This window comes from Anabas testudineus, chromosome 14 (assembly GCF_900324465.2).
Source record: "Anabas testudineus chromosome 14, fAnaTes1.2, whole genome shotgun sequence".
NCBI lineage: Eukaryota > Metazoa > Chordata > Actinopteri > Anabantiformes > Anabantidae > Anabas > Anabas testudineus.
In genome coordinates, this window is record NC_046623.1 from 11527294 (window position 1) to 11546374 (window position 19081).

The following is a 19081-nucleotide window of genomic DNA, read 5'->3' on the forward strand; positions in this document are numbered from 1 at the left end:
TGACAGAAGCAGTTCCTGTTGCATTTCCCACACTCATTGTGCACTTCAGTGAAACATTTTTGATAACAGACATCCATCCCTAATGAGATTTTGCAAAACCCATCTCTTCTAACATCCAATTCTGATTTCCACTTATGTGTTCAACCTAAAATTGAAAATGGATAGTTGCATGAGATCCTCTACAACAGTACAGTAAATGTCATGCCTTTTCTGTAGTCTGAATTTTAAGCTCGATGCTGTGAATTGCCTAGTAGGACCACATAAAAATATGTTTCCCAAAGCGGCAAAGGTTAAGATTATTTCCCCTCTTTGACGTCTGTCTTTTTTATTCAGTTGCTTCCAGTTGCTCACTGGAAGAAAAGTGTACTTGAAATGGAAATGTCAGTTGATGAAAAGCAATGAAAGACATCTCAGCAATATGAGTTCTGATCTGCCCACTGAGAGTCACCTGGGAGGCACAGGAGTCCTGATGGTAATCGTTTTAAATGTGGACATCAGTAATGCTGATGAAATATCAAGGAAAAATCACGCTCTGCCTCTCGCTGTTTCATGAATATCATGTGTTTTTTTTTCTTTTTTCTGAAGGACACCGAGATTATCAACACAGCCATCCTGACCGGACGCACTGTGGCCATTCCTGTCAAAATGGTCTCAATAGAGATGAATGGAGCAGTCACCGACATCTCGGCTTCTGTGCAGTGCAAGTCCTCAAATGAAGACATTGTTAAGGTACAGTAAACCTGATTTCCTCAACCTCTGTATCTGGAAGATGATGTCAATTTAGAAAATGTAATCCCTTTACTCTCCTGCTAATACTGGAGAGTGGCTGAGCACCATAGTCATATCAGTGAGGAAAACATAAAAACTTCCTTTTGGGCCGCCCCATATGCACTCTTGATTTGATTCTTGCTTTACTGGATGCCTCAGATAAAATCAATCGATGTTCGACAAACTCAATATAACATAAATCCTTATTATTGCAATGAAGCAGTAAATTTCCTTTAAATTTCTTTTGAAGCACCACACCCATCTTGTCCCGAGACTGCTGCTCACCTGATGTGCTGTAGTGCAAAACTCACTAGATGCTCAGCTAAGTTTGATGGCTGTAGGCAGATATGACACCAGTGGCCCCAGGATGCACAACAATCACTGCTCAGGCTCACAGGGGAACCGAGCTGAGAGTACAATATCAAATCTAGTTTGTTGATTAAATAAATTAATGCAGGATCACAACAACTTGCAGAGCACATTAGGGGCTGTGATTACACTATTATTATTTTCTCCAGTCAATTACAATTATAATAGATTGCACTATATGCAGATTGCATAATTGTATAAGCAGAACAGTGTTGCTGTGTTGTTTTGCACCATTAATCATATTAAACATTATAGACAGAGCAGTCGGCCTCTGGTGCTATTTCACCTCATGCAACTTTTAATAATACAAATAATAATAATAACCTCGCCCTACATAGCAGTCTCTGAAAGCAGACTTTATGATACAGGACAGGTTGCAAGATGAGACTATAAATATGAAGGGAGCACATCCCATTATAAAATAAAGAATCAGACAAAGAGAATGTAATCATCACCAGACCAAAAAATTCCTTTTATGCATCAAAGGAAACTCAAAAATTACACACTAAACTTTTAAGTTTGAAAAAAAAAAAACATCCTTTTCTTGGTACATTTTAATTGAGGGCATCTTTTTGTTCTTCTCTGGTTTCTTGAGCTGAAAATCTGCATACAATTTCTCAAAGGTGTGTCACATACTTCCAAACAAACTTGTCATCATGGCTTTTTTTTTTTAAACATTCACTTGGGTGTTGGACACAATCATGGGTGACAATGGCAGCAAGATGAAAGAGGATCCTGATTGTGCATTGTTTCTGTTTTTTACACCCACTTACTAATTACCAGGAGGTTGATCCTAACTGTTCAAAAATATATCGTTTTGTGAACAAATATATTCTGGCAGTGGCAAGGTTTCATTTTGCCTATCAGAACACCTACAAAGTTTTAGCTTGCCTCCCTGAGTGGAGGATTTTACCTGGCAGATGATAGTTTCTCCGACTCTCCTTATTCAAAAGCTGTGCATCTATTGAAAAACTATGAATACAGTAACAGCTGCATGTGAATACACTGTACTTGGGGGGAAACAGCCGTCAGACGGAGGGAGGCGATGTGACTTGCATTGTGATGAGCTTTGACTCCGGCTTATGATTTGTCTCCTAATAACACACATCTTTAAATCTCTATTTGAAGAAAACTGAATTCAGTGTGTGTCAAAAAGCATTTTGTTCATTGAATAGTAAAACTATTATATCATGTCAGGCTAATGAAATCCTTCTCGGTGGTTTAGTAGCTCCTCAAGGTCAGATGAGGCAGGTTTGATTGCAGATTTTACAGACTGAGGCCATGAAGCTAAATCTGACACTGACTTCTATCATATTGGTTGTGACTGGTTCTTAATAAAAGATGAGTTTATGTCTAATATATTTTCACTGTCTACTGATATACTGGTCTAATTGTTATATTTCTGCCTCACACTGCTCGCATTATGTTGCAAGTAAATAGGTTCAAATAAATAACAAGACATTAAAATATGAAAATGATTCAGAGCAGAGTTTAGATCTGTGAGTTTTCTAGATTGATTTGATTATTTTAGGTGACAGGGGTTCTAGTTGTGGTGTGTTGTCGGTATTAAAGGTGTTGCACTGAGATGGCTAGCTTCAGCATGTCTTTTATCATTTTTCATTATCCATTAGAGACAAGCTGCTGGGCCATGTGATATTGAGTGGGTTTGCTTCAGTGCGTCTGCCATTGAACATTCAAGGCTAATTTAAAATGAGCCCTTCAGGCCTAGGAAGTACACGAGTCATGACAATTCAATAAAATGTCCCACAGAAAGAAATGCTTCGCAGAGAGCTCATCAAAGGTGAAACACTCCACTACTTAGTTGTTGTTTCTATGCCACACGTTACTGTCATGCCTAATACCATGTTGATGTATTCCAGTCACATTTTCTTGTTTGAGTTAGCCATGCTGGTTTGTTTAGTTTTCTTATTCCGAGCACTACTTTTGCAGCACAGCAGACATGTGGTGCAAAATACATAAACCTCAAACATTTCCAGTGCTACATGTCACATCTCTTGCTTGCTTCATGTCTTGAGACTGCAACTCAAACAGCATTTAAACTAAGATTATTTTCATGAAGCTTTTTTTCAACTCAGGATTCTGTTCATTTGGATCTTTGCCAACCCATGGGCTGCTGCATTTTTATTTTTATTTCTTAACTTTGAGAGTAAAAATAGGTGAGAGGCTGTCATTTTCCTGTACTGGAACTTTCATGTATTTCTTTATTTCTTTCTTCTTTGGAAATAACCGAGCTGCTGTGTGCATCAAGAGCCTGCTGCAGATAAGCCAATCCTGTGTGTGCACAGTTGTAGCTGTGTGCGTGTGCATGTGCAGAAATAATTATTAAGGTTGTAAAAGGTGGGAAACGACAGAGAAAAGGCAGCTGTGTGAGTGTGTAAGGCGGGGATGGGGGGGGGGGGGACTTGGCAGCCATCATAGGCAATGGAGACCGACCCCTATTCCCCCACTGTTCATCCTTTCCCTTTTGTGACTCATATAACCCATCTGAAGGCAGAGATAAGGCCCCGCGTCTGCACATGCCTCACATCATATGCCTGTGGTCATCCCGTACATATACTGTACCTGACTAAAGGCTCCTTCCTCCATGCTTCACTTCCATATTAGTGTGACACATTTACCTTAAGCGCAACTCCAAATTTAGCAACTAAAAGAAAAGAAATATAGTAATATCAAAGACAGCTCTTGTTTGGAGGTGCCCTTAAATATTCACACAGCTTGGCTGGAAATGTTTTCGTGCTTGTATCTAGTTGTAGCGTTAACTGGACTTGACTCTCACACGGGCCAGAATGTGCAGAGATTTCTTTTGTTTGTTTGTTTTAATAAACCTTACAATGCCTTAAAATACACTGATCACAATTTTCAATAATACATTTAATTATATTTTAATTACATCTGAACTGTTTCCCAAAGTCCCAGCTTTCCAAGCAGGTCATTTTCACACTCAACATCATTTATCCTACCTACAACAGGCTAATGGGGGCTGGCTCATTTAGCTAACAGAGTTAAATTAACTCGTTGGTTGTGGAGCTGTGGAAGCTACCACACATTCATCACACGAAGAAAAGCTTCACAACAGCTACGAGGCACAATCCCAGTAACACTAGCCATATGTCAACTTTTATTCAGTGTTCATATCATACATATGTTATCCCTAAATAGAAACTGAGTTTTGCGGATTAATGTGGCAGTAAATTCAAGGGATTTTTTAAATTTGAAAATAAAATCGAGCATAATTGTGGTTTTGCTTTGGAAACACTTGCCACACAGGAATGCCATCAGGCAGGCTCCATTCTTCTTCTTGTGTCTGTTCTTAACATTGAAACATGGGAGAGAAAATCATTTGTCTTCTTTTTTTTTTGATACACAAGGAAATCGTGACTGAGCATAACTGCACCTGCAGATGTAACACAGGAATAAAAGGGGTGTTTATGCAATTACTTGGTGTATTTTAGCTTTTAAGCAGCCCAGCTGAGCGTTAATTTCTGTCTGCTTCTGGGATAATTGCAACTCCAACATGGGAAATATTTGCAGACTCTGTCTGTGCCTGGTTTTGTTTATTTATGTCTGAACCCATTTTTTGTGAAATCCTTTCTTTTGATTTGGGGTGACCAAGGAGCTTGTACATTTGCAACACAGATGATGTAACCGTAGCAACTGGGCTTCTAGTCCAGGATGTTGCATGCCATCCTCTTTCTCTCTTAACCTTTCCTGTTGTCTAATAAAAGTTAAATTTCCAACACACTGTGCTGCCTTATACGTTCATATCACGCCCATGCACAGTACCTAACCCTTGAGTATAGTCAGATAAAAAAAAATCTAATGTCAACGATGCATTGTTACACTTGTTATGTTGTTTATTGATGAAATCATGATTTATAAAATTTAGCCTTACTGCTCTTGTTATCTAAAATTATATTTGAAAACATTCTTTCCAACAAACCCGAGGTATGTGGCTGGGAAGATGTGTCTTTTTCTGTTTTCACCATTTCTAGTTTTCTTATCTATATGACCGTGAGGGTCCACATGATGTAAATGTCATCCCTTCTTAAGTCTGTGAGCGACCCCTATGTGGACATCTTTGTGCAGCCCAAACCACGCAAACTGTCTGCATTGCTTTGTGTACTGTATGTAGGACTGTGTTCCACATCCTCAGTCCTTTTGTTACCAAGCAGGAGCACACACTCTTTTCTCTTTTAGATTTTTTTCATGTTCAGCCAAACGCAAGATAGGAGCTTTTCTCCTTTGCTGTCGAGAGCCCACCATTGTGTGAAACACGTCGGCATACAGGATGCATGTAATTAACCAAAAGCCAGGATATACAGTTTCTGCCTGTGTTTTTGACCATTCAGGTTTATTTCTCTTGCAAATTCTGTAACTTTGTGAAAGTAAATACTGTGTTGAATTACTTATTTAGGGTGGTCATGTGTAAACAATAGGCTGATGATGTAATAGCAATTAATCTGTTTCAGAGATATCACTGCTCAAGATGAAATGAAATTGGCTGAAGTTTCACACTCAATTATGTGAAATATGTGTTTAACTGCTTTATGCGCATTATGTGCATGGATGAGGTGAACACACTCAGAATTATGTGATGCTGTGCGACTGGTCACGTCATAATAAATTGGCATTTAAGGACTGAAGAACTCGCTTGAAGGACAGAAGCTACAGAAACCATTTGGGAAATTAATTCAGTTAATGTTATGGAATAAATGTGTGAAAAGCCCTTTGGTGTCTTCACCTTTATTAACCCAGCCGGTCTTTTACATTGCATCATGTGACCAGAGTACGACCAATGCAGGCAGCACTGGCACTTGTCCTGATGATCCGTCTCCACCCAGGCAATCTGCTGGCATCATGGAAGATGCCATAGCACATTAGTAGTAGTGTGACTGCATGTGGCGGCTCAGTGTGTGAAAGCCCTCCTCAGAAAGCCCCCACAGGGCCACTGATACCCAGAATTGCAAACAGCTTTTGACTTGCAATTAGCCGGCCAAGTTTATCAGCAGCAATAGCTGCAGGAGATGAAGCAGTGCTGCAGCTAGGGCACATTTTCCGTTGGTGTGTATGGGCATATGTGTGTGGCTTTAGAGTGGAAGGAAGTACAAGTCAGGCAAATGTTCTCTACTCTACATACAACAAGCCAGGCTATGATCAATCAAAGTGGCCGGGGCCATTGCGTTGAGTTACTTTGTAACTTGGTTCATGCACACTGGGCTACACATCAGCAGATAAAACAAAACACACAAAGGCTGCTGTACTGCGGTAGCAACATGAGGTCAAATCCTGCACAATTGCATTAACTGAACCAGAGGGAAAGACTGTCATCTTAAGAAGTCCCTCCACCATCCACCCTTCCCCCTCTCTGGCCTGTCTGCATGGAGGGGAATTATATTACCGACCTCTTCCCAGTTATGATGAATCCCCAGCCCTGAGAAAACTGGCCAGCCCGACCTCCATTTGCAGGAGATTAGATCCTCTGATTACAATGCCAGCTACCTCCCACCACTAGATAAATCTTCAATGGGACCCCAGAAGCAAAGCCCTCCAGATCCATTGCAGTTAATAATTTAGTGTTGGGGGGACAAGTATTTATGATAATTCAAATTGAACTGGAGATTTTTGACTAGATGGGAAAGCTAAAGAATGACTTAAAGTTAAAAATGGCATTTGGTAAGGCTTAAATTTAGAAATATCCATATATTGAATTCATAGCCTGTGTCACTGCTGTGTCACAAATGATATCACAAAACATTACTGTCACATGCTAGGGGAAATGTATGAATATGTTTAGTAATGTGCCTTGTAGGTGTTATGAACTAAAGTTCATGTGATATGTGAAAATACTGTCAGCCTTCATATTATATAAATAGTTTTTGCCTAAAAGCTTTTGTTGGCATATCATGTGTTTGTATAATTGTTCATAGATCATTATGCTGAGAATGGGCAAGAGAGGCACCAAGGTTATGATGTGGTTTGAATACCTAATTTGCACTGTACATATTTAACAAACACTGAGTTACTTAGAAGAACTAATATGACTGCATAAAAGATTCAAATTAAATCAGCGAACAGCCCACAGCCGGTAAGCCTTGTTTACAGCTGTGGTTCTCAGCACTGTGCCATTAAGGGAGGAAAGTCTGCAGGTTTTCAGTCTGACTGAAGACAGCAGCATTTTCACGCAGCATTTCTGTCTCTGGTGCAGACCAGTAGAATTAGCTTCTTTAATGTTTGGATGAAATGAAAACATGTAGACTGGGGTTGAGAAGTGCAGCAGGGGGTCTGCAATGTGCTAAATGTGCTTCATATTCGTATCAGTCGCTTTAATGCAAGTGACAGTTTTAAAAATTCAAAATGAGATACGTTCTCTAGAAACAGTGCCCCCGTTAGTGTGGGTAATATGCAGACGTCAGTGAGAGGCTTCTTCAGAGAAACCTTTCTTGTGTGTGGAAACTGACCAAAATATTGTTTGTTTGCTTTTTATTAGAGTGTGGTGAACCAGGCCTCTAAGACAAAATGAAAGTATAGGCCAGACGTGGTTTATGTGGCCCAAACTTTCACATCACGTTCAAACAGATTGAATTCCTCGCTGTATATTTGCTCTACTGAAAGTTACAACCTTGAAATGTTTAGTAATGAATTGTGCCACTGACAGCTGCATCTGTACTCTGCTGTATATCATCACATATCACTAAGATCTTCTGCCACCAATGTGACCATTACCATATAGATGGTCTCTGACTTGTGACCCTGATCTGTCCTAGGTGTCCATGAATTGTGACTATGTGTTCGTCAACGGGAAGGAGACGCGGGGCTCCATGAATGCCAGAGTCATCTTCAGCTACGAGCACCTGAGCTCCCCGCTGGAGCTGACCGTGTGGGTGCCCAAACTTCCTCTGCAGGTGGAACTTTCTGACAACAATCTCAGCTTCATCAAAGGCTGGAGAGTTCCCATTCTGCCTGACCGAAGGTGAGGCTCTACTGTTCCCATCTGGGAGAACACCAAGTTAACTGTTAAGATTTGTGAATGTAACTTCATGTTGCCACCATTAGGCTTTCTATTCTAACAGTTATGCACAGGGAGCGGTTTTGCACTAGCATTCAGTCTCATCTCAGGATAAAGTGGTTTAAACAATCTGTCTAACGCTATTTGCACCTTTTCTGATCTTGCTACTTGTGCTTTTTGTTAGTAGCGATGTTGCAGTGTTCGCAGAACTGATATAAATAACATTTATTCGTCCTGGAACAAGTATTAGGTGGAACAACACTTTCAGCAACCAATCAATAGGAAAGTGCAGCCCAAGGTGTAAAATAAAAACATAGCTTTCTTCTAATGTAAAGTTTTACCTTGGTGAAACTCTTCAATGTTAAAAGTATGTTTCAAGGTAGTGCTCTAAAACCTGTTGGCTCCATTTTCTTTGATTATCTATATGCCATCGTAAAAGCAGCACAGCCAGGCTGCGTTCAGCGCAGAAATCTTTGTCTAGTCTTATTTTTATACACGATTTTACCAGAGGACTCATTATCCAAAGAAAGCTGAAATCTGCGTTGTCAAATATTAGAAACTTAAAAGCAGTTCAACTTCTCTCGGTTATCCTGGATATTAAGCGCAAATTGATCTTCAAGGTTGTCATGTAAGTGTCATACCAATCTGAACCCATTTTATACTTAATTTGACTTTGAGTAAGTACACAGAAAGCTTTTCACAGTGAAAGATGAGGATATTTTTAGACTCAGAAGCCGGTAATTCGGGGCTTTGAATTCTAAATGATTCAGAGTTAAACAGTTGTAGATATACTTCCAGTTACAATGCTGATGCAGTAGTATGGTCATGTTTTCCAAATACAGTAATCATGACTGTAGCAGTGTGATATAGTTATCTCTTCTTATACTTATATTCCTTTTATACGCTGCCATTCCTGTCATTGTAAGAAATCAAGGCCAATTGTGTGACCTTCATGTCAATATTACCGAAGCTTGTGGATGAAAGAGAAAATCCAGCAGGCAATAAAAAATGAATGAGCTGTTTCTTACAAGCCTTAAAAATATAACACCTTTAGATGTGTGAGGAAAAAATGTCACCAGTGGGAAATTAAAGCAGATCGAGTCTGGACCCTGATGAAAAATATGGTCTTAGGTTAAGGAACCTGGGCTCATTAAAATATTCCAGTATTCTTGTCATGCTTGGAGCAGTAACAAACAGGCCCACAACCCTTCATTTAGGAAATGTTTAATGGGAGCATTAACACTCACGCGGGTGGCTGCTGTCGGCGCTGCTGGAGTACATCACCGTAGACCAAATCCATTTCTGCCCAACCTGAATACAAATGGCATGTTTAAAGAGTTGTTTGAGGAATCGAGGTATTTTAAATGACCTAAAGTGCTTGGAAAACATCTTGCATAGCCTCATCTTTCAAAGATCCCCAATGGGCTATAATGGGGTATAGGTGGTATATTATTTTGACGTGCAGAATGTGTCTTAAATCCCCACTTTAGCACTATTCATTCATTTTTGTTTGTAAAAGGAGCAGCCTATTAAAAGTGAATCCTGCAGATGAGGAATCGTATATGTGCTCTTATAAGATTTGTGAGATTCTCAGACCTCGTTATTTTTGAGTGGTGTTTGCCGTTTGTCCGGTGTTTACAAGGCCCCAGGGTTTGCTAGAGGGGGTATAACTCTCGCATAACGATATTACCATTGTTATTTGATGTTCTTTGAATATCAATAGTTGAACTAGTTGTTTCAAGCAAATTGGTGTGGTTTTAAAGTTTGTTTTTCTAAAGTGTGTATGTCTACAATTCTCCGGGCCATTTTCTATGCATATAACTTCCCTTGTGCCTTCATGAAAATCAAAGGTTTCTTGCTGTATTTTCAGTCACTATGATTGCTACACAACCAAACCAATGGATTTTATTTCACTACAGGTGAAGCATTCATGTCTTGCATGCTGTCATTTGGTTTCACTGAGAGTATATATATATATATATATTTTTTTTTTTTCAACTTTTCCCTGTAGTTCTTTTCAGCATCAGGAAATGACAGAAAAGCCGCTCTCATCATTCTCAATGGTGCCACATGCAGGTGCTGATACTGACTAGAATGGCCTTCCCACAGGAGTCTGTGGGTTTTTAGTGATATGTATAGTGGGGATGTTTGGCACATTTTTGATGGATGCATTATAGCGATATGTGATGTTGTGTTTCTTTTTTCTTTTTTTTTACCTGGTAGCTCATAGCTCATAGCTGTGGCAGTACATTGGGGGCCCTGTAAGTACTGTATACTACTACATGAAATATATTGCAATTTTATATCATGACATGTTTACCATTTTAATTTGAGAAGAGTGGGCTGCAATGATACATGAATGAATGATACATGTTGATCACTAGAATAAAAATGCAGGTGATTCTGAGCATCTCGAGGACCTGTTCTGCTTGCTGACTTAAAAACTTTCACTTGTGAACTTTTATAGTCCACGATGAGTGAAAATATAAATATGCCAGTGTGTGTTCATTGTCCTAAATAATGTCAATTTCACATACAACTAACTATTACTTCTTTGCCATTTTACTGTTCTTTGACCTCAAACTGTGATCTAGCCTAATGTAATTCATTAGTCATTTTAAATGCACTCCAGGAACATCAAATCATGATGATTACCTGCCTAAGCTGCTTTAGTTTGTGATTATTTGATTCAACTATTTCCTTTTCACTAACTCCCCTCAATCTTGCCATCACTCACTCTCTCTTGCTTATTTTACTGCTCTCACAAGCACTCTGACTCTCCTTTACACAACCTCTAACCTCCCACACGATTTCCCTCGCCTCCTTAGCTCTTTTATTTTCCTTTCTGTTGCAGTCTTTCCATCCCACATCCCTTCAGTTCTGCAAAGTGACACATTCTGAACCTTCATGCACAGCAAGGTCTCCTGGCCTGCAGTGGGCCTTTGCTACAGTGCAGCAGAATTGCTCACTGGCTGCATTATCCAGTAACATGCACTAAAAAAGGAAACCAAGAGTAATCGGGCAGGCAGTTCGTGTGCATTGAAGCTTCAGCTTGTACGGTTGTATCAGAGAGACTAATAAGAACAGACAAAATTCTTCTGGGGGGGGAAAAAAAAAATCTAAACCTTATTTTCAGGTACAGGCCGAGAAAGGTAAACTTTTACTGACCTGAGCCAAGAGTTGTGAAACTCCTTGACAGAGACAGAGTCTTGCTGTCTCGTTGAGTTTTTCTCTGCCTTTAACTGAATGAGTAACTGAGTGTGCAGTCTCATCGCCTGCTGTGGAGTTAACTCACCCACCATCTAAGTACATCAGCAACAACATGTCCTGAAGTTCCTCTGTCAGTACACAGAGGCGGTGCCACTATGTATGTATGTATGTATGTATGTATGTATTCTGAACTGAGGGAAAAATGCATTATGGCTCAAATCATGTCTCTCATGTTATCATATCATGTTACATGTAAACATGTCACTGTTTATTATTATTAGTATTACTTTTATGCAGCTTTCCCCTTTAGTAGTATTCAGGTAAAGTAAATTATTATTATTATTATTATTCTTAAAAAACAATTTGTAAAGTGATATGTAAGACAGAATCCATATGCAAGATTATGTAACTTCCAGCTGTAACTAAATGCTTATATATTTTCTTTTTTCCTGAGTACTTTGCACAGTACATGCAGCTTGTACTAATATGTTATCTAATACAATCAGACACTTACTTTGCATTCACGTATATTTTTATATTGAAGTCAAAATAGCTTTTCCACCTTGTCAAGTATTTTACATTTTGAATGTATCACAAAAGAAGGAAATCCCATCAGCCATAGACACAGATATGATACGTCCATGACTGAAGCTTTTTCGGAGCACATGAGGTGACGTTCATGAGGTGAACTAGCTTGAACTACCCGGCCCTACAAAGTTACAGGCAGAGCACAGTGCTGGGGTATTGGTGAGAATGGTGATTTGTAGACAGTGTTGATGCTGAGATGAATTAATAATCAAACCCAGTTGGTGGGACAGGTGGAAAGGTACATGCAACAAGGAATTTTGCTGTTGATGAAATGTAATGTAAGTATTTATGAGACCCCAGGACAGAAGTGCTTAGCCTAGTAATTGGACTTGTTCCTTGAATTAGTGGGTGAGATATATATACTTTGTCGGTGGCTGACAGCCCTGCTTCCTTTCCTGAATCTCAAGTTGTTCAGATAGTTAAGATAAGCAAAGATTAAGAACGGGAGTGCTTTGTGAGGAGAAGCCGGCAGACTGTCAAGCCTGCTGAGGAAAGTTGGGGAACTTGTACATCTTGTTGTAGCGCAGATTGTACTCGGTGGGGAATGCACCTGGCATATTTAACCCCACTGCCCAGGGCTTCTGTGAAATAAGAAGGGCATCAGTCCAAAACTCCGCTTTTTGGTACTTATCTCCTTGGCTGCTGGCACAGAGGACTTTTTTCTCAATAACACAACATCAGAACCGATAATGTAATGGATTTGTGTGGAGTGGTGCCAAATTTCTCATCAGTGTTATGATGTCAAATTATAAAATGAGTAGGGATCCTTAAGAACAGAAGGCACAAATTGAGACGTAGCATTATGCCGCAGTGCTGAGCATAATTTAGCAGCAGCTGCTCAATTTTAAAAAGTGTCAAGTTATGATTGGTGATGGTTTTCATTTTTTAGCAGTGGTTCTCAATCTTTTTGGTTGCCAGTTCCACAAACGTGGCCAAATTTTGGGTGTTGAGTTTAGCTTTTCAAGTTTTCCCATTTGTTTTCTCTCTTTACAGATTAACACCTGCCTTGAATTGGCACACACAGAGTTTTAGGATAGCTGTACAACTGCATTTGCTGCATCTTTGACACTGAATAGATTCATGTTTAATGTTTTACCGTTCTCTACTTACATCTCCTTTTTTTCTGTCTGCCTAAGGAGCACCAGAGACAGCGATGCAGACGAGGAAGATGATGAGCGCCGAGTGAGTCGAGGCTGCACCCTGCAGTACCAGCGGGCCATGGTCAAGGTGCTGACCCAGTTCCACACCACCTCCACAGAGGGAACTGACCAAGTCATCACCATGCTGGGGTCTGACTGGCAGGTGGATGTCACTGACCTGGTCCAGGACTCTCTGAAGGTGGCCGACCCTAGAATAGCAGAGTTGGTGGACAGGACTGTCCTGGTTGGCCTGGAGCTTGGCTTCACCACGCTGAAGGTAAACCACTTTTTACACTTCAGTCCTGAGGATTCACAGAGAAAAATGAAGTCTTGTAGAGAACAGAGAATTTTAAAATATTAAAAACTGTTATTTATTATCACACACTCAAGAGAGCACACCTGAAATTTCTGTAATAATCCCTCATTACTCTGGACAACTATGGCACTAGTTGTAGGATAATCCCAGAAGATCGTCAGTAAGTTGCGATTGATGGATACAGTACACAGTTTGTGTATGATTTTACTCTTCATCTTTGTTTTCTCTGCCAACTATATGTAGCTCAGCTGAGCTTTGATTGCTTGTGTTTCTCACCATGTTTGACTTAGTTTTGCCATTTCCCCTTCTCTCACTGAACTCTGTGAGTACGATGTTATATAGTAATTAACACGAGGAATGATGCCGTACTACAACTATGATCATAACACTGGAGTTGTAATTATGCAGGTTCACCCTTGAAGGATATTCACAACAGTGCCACAGTTTATTCTCTATTTATGCTCTTTCACCTTTTGTCTGTTTCTGTTATAAAACAAGGAGCTCCTTGTTTCTCGGTAAGTGTATGCTGCAGTTGATGTCCACTTCTCTCAAATGAAACAGCTCCCTGACATAAAGTGCATAAAAATGCATCAGCCAGGACAGGTTCAGAAATCCCTATTAAGGAACCAGCAAAAGCTCTGTCTCCTGTGCAGTGATTTACTGATGCTTCAGCGGTCATTTACGGGGACCAAGAGACCTAACGGTTGGTGAAAGTTTTGATGACCATGAAAGATCACAGTTTCATCCTGTCAGGAGAAAGAATAGTTGCCTGATGGATGCATCTGATGATGGCGAAATAGGGAGGAAAGATAGAAGTCACCAATCCATCATTTTAAATGAGCAATTGATCATTTGTAATCTGTTGAAAGGTATGAATAATTATACATCAATTTACCAGCAGACGTAACTTGCCACATTGACTCATAGCAAATGTGAATATATAAATAAATAAGATCTTCAGAAAGGATTTCATCCCTCAAACTATTCTAACAGACAAGACAAACTGATCTGAGTCTTTCGTCAGGTGGCCAACAGGCTCCCCTGATGATCACATGTTGATCACCATGTCAGATGTAATTATTATTAACTGACTGTAAGTGGCCAGTGGCTCTGCGAGGCTGTACTTTGACAGTACACTGGTAACATCTGTGGATAATGACATAGCAATGCCTTCAGTAGATATTTCAATCCCAAACTCTGATCTGGAGTTACCGTCGTCCACCGTCATCCACGGACATGGATAATAAAATTAAAGGACACTTTACGTGTCTTCACAGGTTCATGCCATCCCTCACTTACTCAGTCTTGTGTAAGAGTTCCCTGCAGGGCTTCACTTCATTGTGCGTTCAAGTCAGGTGATCAGTGGTCACTGAACCTACAGTTCATTCCCTGTGGGTGTGACTGTGAATGATGAAAGGTCAATGCAACCTTAAAAAGAAAATCCTCAAAGTCTCATGTTAAAACACCATGAAGGAAACAGAAATTAGATCTCTGCGGAATCACATCTACAGGAATGATTGGTGGCTTAAAAACTCAAATTACAAAATGAAGACTGTCAGTTTTCAGTGTGTATTTTACAAAAGATAGTGAAATAGTTATGCTGGTTTTCTGAAATGAACATAATATTGCTCTACAGTTGTTCCTTTACTGAAATTTTTTGTCTGTCAGAGGATTTAAATTAGTTTTTGGGTCTTGGGAGACTGATTTAAATTGTCCACCAGCTCATGAATATGAATAAAAAAAAAAGGGATCAGCTTTTGTCTACTTTGTGCAAAATTCCAGACATTTGAATTTTCTTTTTGAAGCTGATGATTAGTTTATGTACTCCTAAGTTTTCTATCGTAAATTTGACAGATATTCAATAAAAGACACAAATGGTTTGAGGTTAAACTATGAGCATAGCCATTCTTAATTATGCTTCTAAACCATATCCTATTAAGATGGAGCAGTGTCGAGTGATTTCTAAGAATCAACCAAATCTGGTGAGAGTTGGGAGCCGGATTCAGAGGAATTCAATGTGAAAAGCTAGAAATTATTAAGTTCATATCTAAAAACATGCAACAGACAGAAGATTGAAAAAGAATTGTGTTTAATTATGCAATCTATCTGTGAAGCTCTATAGCTGAGAAGATAATAAATTCCAAACTACACACATGAAATGTATAAAAGAACACATCATTTATGTAAACACTCTCACATCCCAACCTCTATCTCAAGAAATCAAATGCATGAGCAGCGTCTCTTTTCTGTTATTCTGATTTGTCCAATTCAGTTGATAATATCTCCCAAGAAAGTAATTTTATTGAAATGAGGACAGGGACTGCAGGTGGAGTTCCCTGTACTCTACCTGGTGTATCTGATGGTCTGTAGCTGTGGAGGGGACTTGTGCCTTGTGTTAGGTGCAGAGGTTTATTTTACAGTTGTTGCACCCACTTACTTTGCAATGTGGGAAGCTGTGTAATTGCCTGAAAGTTTACAGGTTGTAAAAGTTGAAAGCGGGGGTCATGTTTTCCTCTTTTTTTCACTGTGTTTCAAGAGCTATTACATTTGTATTTCATCAGTTCATCCTCCTGGAAGAGAAGCACTTTGTGTTTTGTGCAAACAAGCATAAAGAGGCAGAAAACATCTCAGTGCTCGTCAATGTTAATTACATTGATGGAAAAGTACAGTATACTAAAAAATACTCATCATTTCTAGGGTTAGTGCTTGTAGATGTCAAAATGTAACCAGGCTGAATTGATCTGTTACCTAAGTGTACAAAACATGACTCGGTGCTCGATTTGCTAAAGCTGTTTTTCTAAATAGCAAATTGTATTTTGTTGGGAGTTTTCTTTATTGATGTCAGACATGGGTACTCTGATGATGTTAACCAATGACGTCCGCTACATGCTGCATATACTGTACATGCCAATCAGGGACAGCCTTGAGGATGAACTAACCATAACCCCTAACCATTTTCTAGTTTTAAAGAGTAGAACAAATAAAAATACATGTAGTTAGTATCATTTGCTAGTAGAAAATTTGCTGTATGCCTTAATTGTCACATCCAAAGTGTAGCAATAGATCTATTTTTACATGCTTGACTTTACTCCATGCCACAGGACATACAATTATTACAGAATTTTTCTATTTTCTTATTTACACACCAAGAGAATCTTTAGCCGGTTGAAGCAGTGTACACAAGTCTTAAAAGCACCCATAAAAATGTACTATGCATCTAACTCACTTAAACATTCCCGAGTGTCTTCAAGAGAAAAAAAAAAATGTTTGAATTTCAAAGACTGTGAAGTACTTTTAGTATGCTGGGTTCAGATAATATCAGATTCTGTCTGATAAGATGTCTCCCAATCGAGCACAGGAATTATTTATGGGCATATACTGTGAATGTACAGTGTCGCAATTAGTGGACAACAGTGAATGACACACTCCTACTGCTGCTCAACTTTGTCAAACTTCTGTGCAATAAAAGTTATTCTTCACCTCCTCTCTGGATCTATTTAGAGTGGCAATCACTCCAAACTGAAATTAGCAATTTTCTGTAGATGTGAGGGGATGCTTTGTTGCCTCAGAGGTGGCTTGTTTTATTCAGGTGCATTTCTGCTACAGTGGATATCATAAGGTGCCCATGAAATTTACAACTTGCATGAATAAATCTTCCACTGATATTCTTTTGCACCAAAAGTGTGATTTACCGAATGCAAGGTATGAGACGGGAAGCGAAGAGTGTGGTAGGCAGAAGATAATGTAGTGTGATGCAAGTAATATGCACTAGCATGAGTGGGCGCCCACTCATCTTTAGAGAGGAAACTCTGCTGATCAGTGTCAATCTTCGGCCTAAACGTCATCAATGATAATCGATTTGCTTTAAGAATCAGTAAAGTAATGCCACGGTTTCCTGTGAAGGGCACCAGCACAACATTGTGCATAGCTACATGCGACCGTATGCTTAACAGTGACAGATAGAGGAGCTTCTGGCTCAGGAACATGTAAAGTGTAACTAAATTTGTGCTTCACTTCACTTCCCCTGCCTGCAGCACCAATGACAAATTCAACTGGGAGCTGGGCCGGAAGGAGCTACACGACTACAGTTGACCTCTCCTCGCTAGAATAGAGAAATGCAGATGGCAGACATGGAGCACATTCATCATTCATTACTTAGAGTAGCTATGAATCAATATTCATCCTAGACTGTTAAATTTGGCCAAAATAGCTTTGTGTACTCTCAGGCGTGAAATACTAGTGGAGGAGTGGGGAAAGCATTTTGGTTGAAAAGGAGTCAGTTATAGTGATGAATCACACTAATGCAATTGTGTACAATGCCGATGAGCAAATGTTAGTGTGCTACATTGGAAAACCTACTTGCCAAACATTATTGTGTTAGCGTTGTCATTTTAAGTATGTTGTTATTAACTTAAAGCACCGCTGTGTGTTAGTACAACCTCACAAAGCTAATTGCGTGGCAGTAGAAACTTATTCTTAGTTAAAGAGGCCTTATTATGCATCATTTTGGGCTCATATTATTACATTACATTATTGTGGAGGTCTTCTTAAATACGTTAGAACAATTTACAATTCCAAAAACGTTCTTTTTTCTTAGTTTTATTTGTTATAATGGGCTGTTGTGCAGTATGTCTTCCGAGACGTTGTTTTAGGACCTGCCACTCTGGCCAGTGGACCAAGCTATGGTTGAAACAAACAGACTGAACACTCCCTCTTCTGCCAGCTCCATAGGCTACATAAACAACACATAGCTTTATTACTACCTTGTGTTCTGGCAATCAATAATGCCACCTACCCATACTGGATGCAACACGCCTTAAAAGGTTCTGTGGGGGTTTTCCACAGACATAGGGAGAAACTCAGTAACTGTGGTAAAAGTAAATGAGGCAGTCTGAGAAAAACAAAAAAACAAATTGCTGCACTTTATCAGGAAGTACACCCTGGAATACATCACAAACATCACGAATTGATAACAGTCAGGGAGAAAATCTCTCTCCTGGGTTTTCATATTTAATGCAACAAAAGCTTGTTTGAAGCTTAATTTCCCTCTGCCAGTGCCAGCCGTTCTCTCCCTAGTATTATTTAAAAAACAGAAGACTGCATCAGTGCCAGTAGAATGAATAATACTCTCTGACCATTGCTGTTAGGCTTTTAATTATTTTGAGACATAGAACATCTGATAAAACATTAGGTCCTTTCATGCCATCAGGATTCTGCACAGTAGAACCATCAATAGAACTTTTATAGACCGACCAATTAGTTATAAATTCTTAGATCATGTTGAAGCCACTTGTCCTCAGAATAAGTTTTATTACACAAGTAAAGTACAGTAAATAACAGAAAACCCAGAGGTGAATTGCTTAACAGGGCAACATTTAGTATTATACAGGAAGGTAGTCTCAACAGAGCAGAATTGTTCAAGTGAGACCATCTTTTGAACATAATAACCGAAACTAAAATACAAGGTGAGAATCTGAGACATTCACCTTTTTCTGAGTCAATACATATTCAGCTCTACATTTCGAAGACACGGCAGTGACCATGAAGATAATTGTGTAGTGCAGCTAAAATTTACCCTGAGTGCATTGTGAAATTGTCCAATTTAAAAATATGTAGAGTTTAGGTATAAATGGCAAATAGCTTCTTTTCTGTTCTGAAGAACTG

The 19081-nt window shown here is 39.4% G+C and overlaps 1 protein-coding gene across 2 annotated transcripts in view; it reads left to right on the forward strand.

Annotated features, from left to right (window-relative positions):
- The window catches only part of tmem132e (transmembrane protein 132E), a 251276-nt gene that overhangs the window by 222617 nt on the left and 9578 nt on the right, over positions 1-19081 (forward strand). For both annotated transcript variants that reach the window (XM_026372763.1, XM_026372762.1), the window contains exons 5-7: positions 586-729; positions 7923-8128; positions 13099-13378. In XM_026372763.1, the coding sequence (XP_026228548.1) occupies positions 586-729; positions 7923-8128; positions 13099-13378 (630 nt within the window). The remainder of the gene's footprint in view (positions 1-585; positions 730-7922; positions 8129-13098; positions 13379-19081) is intronic.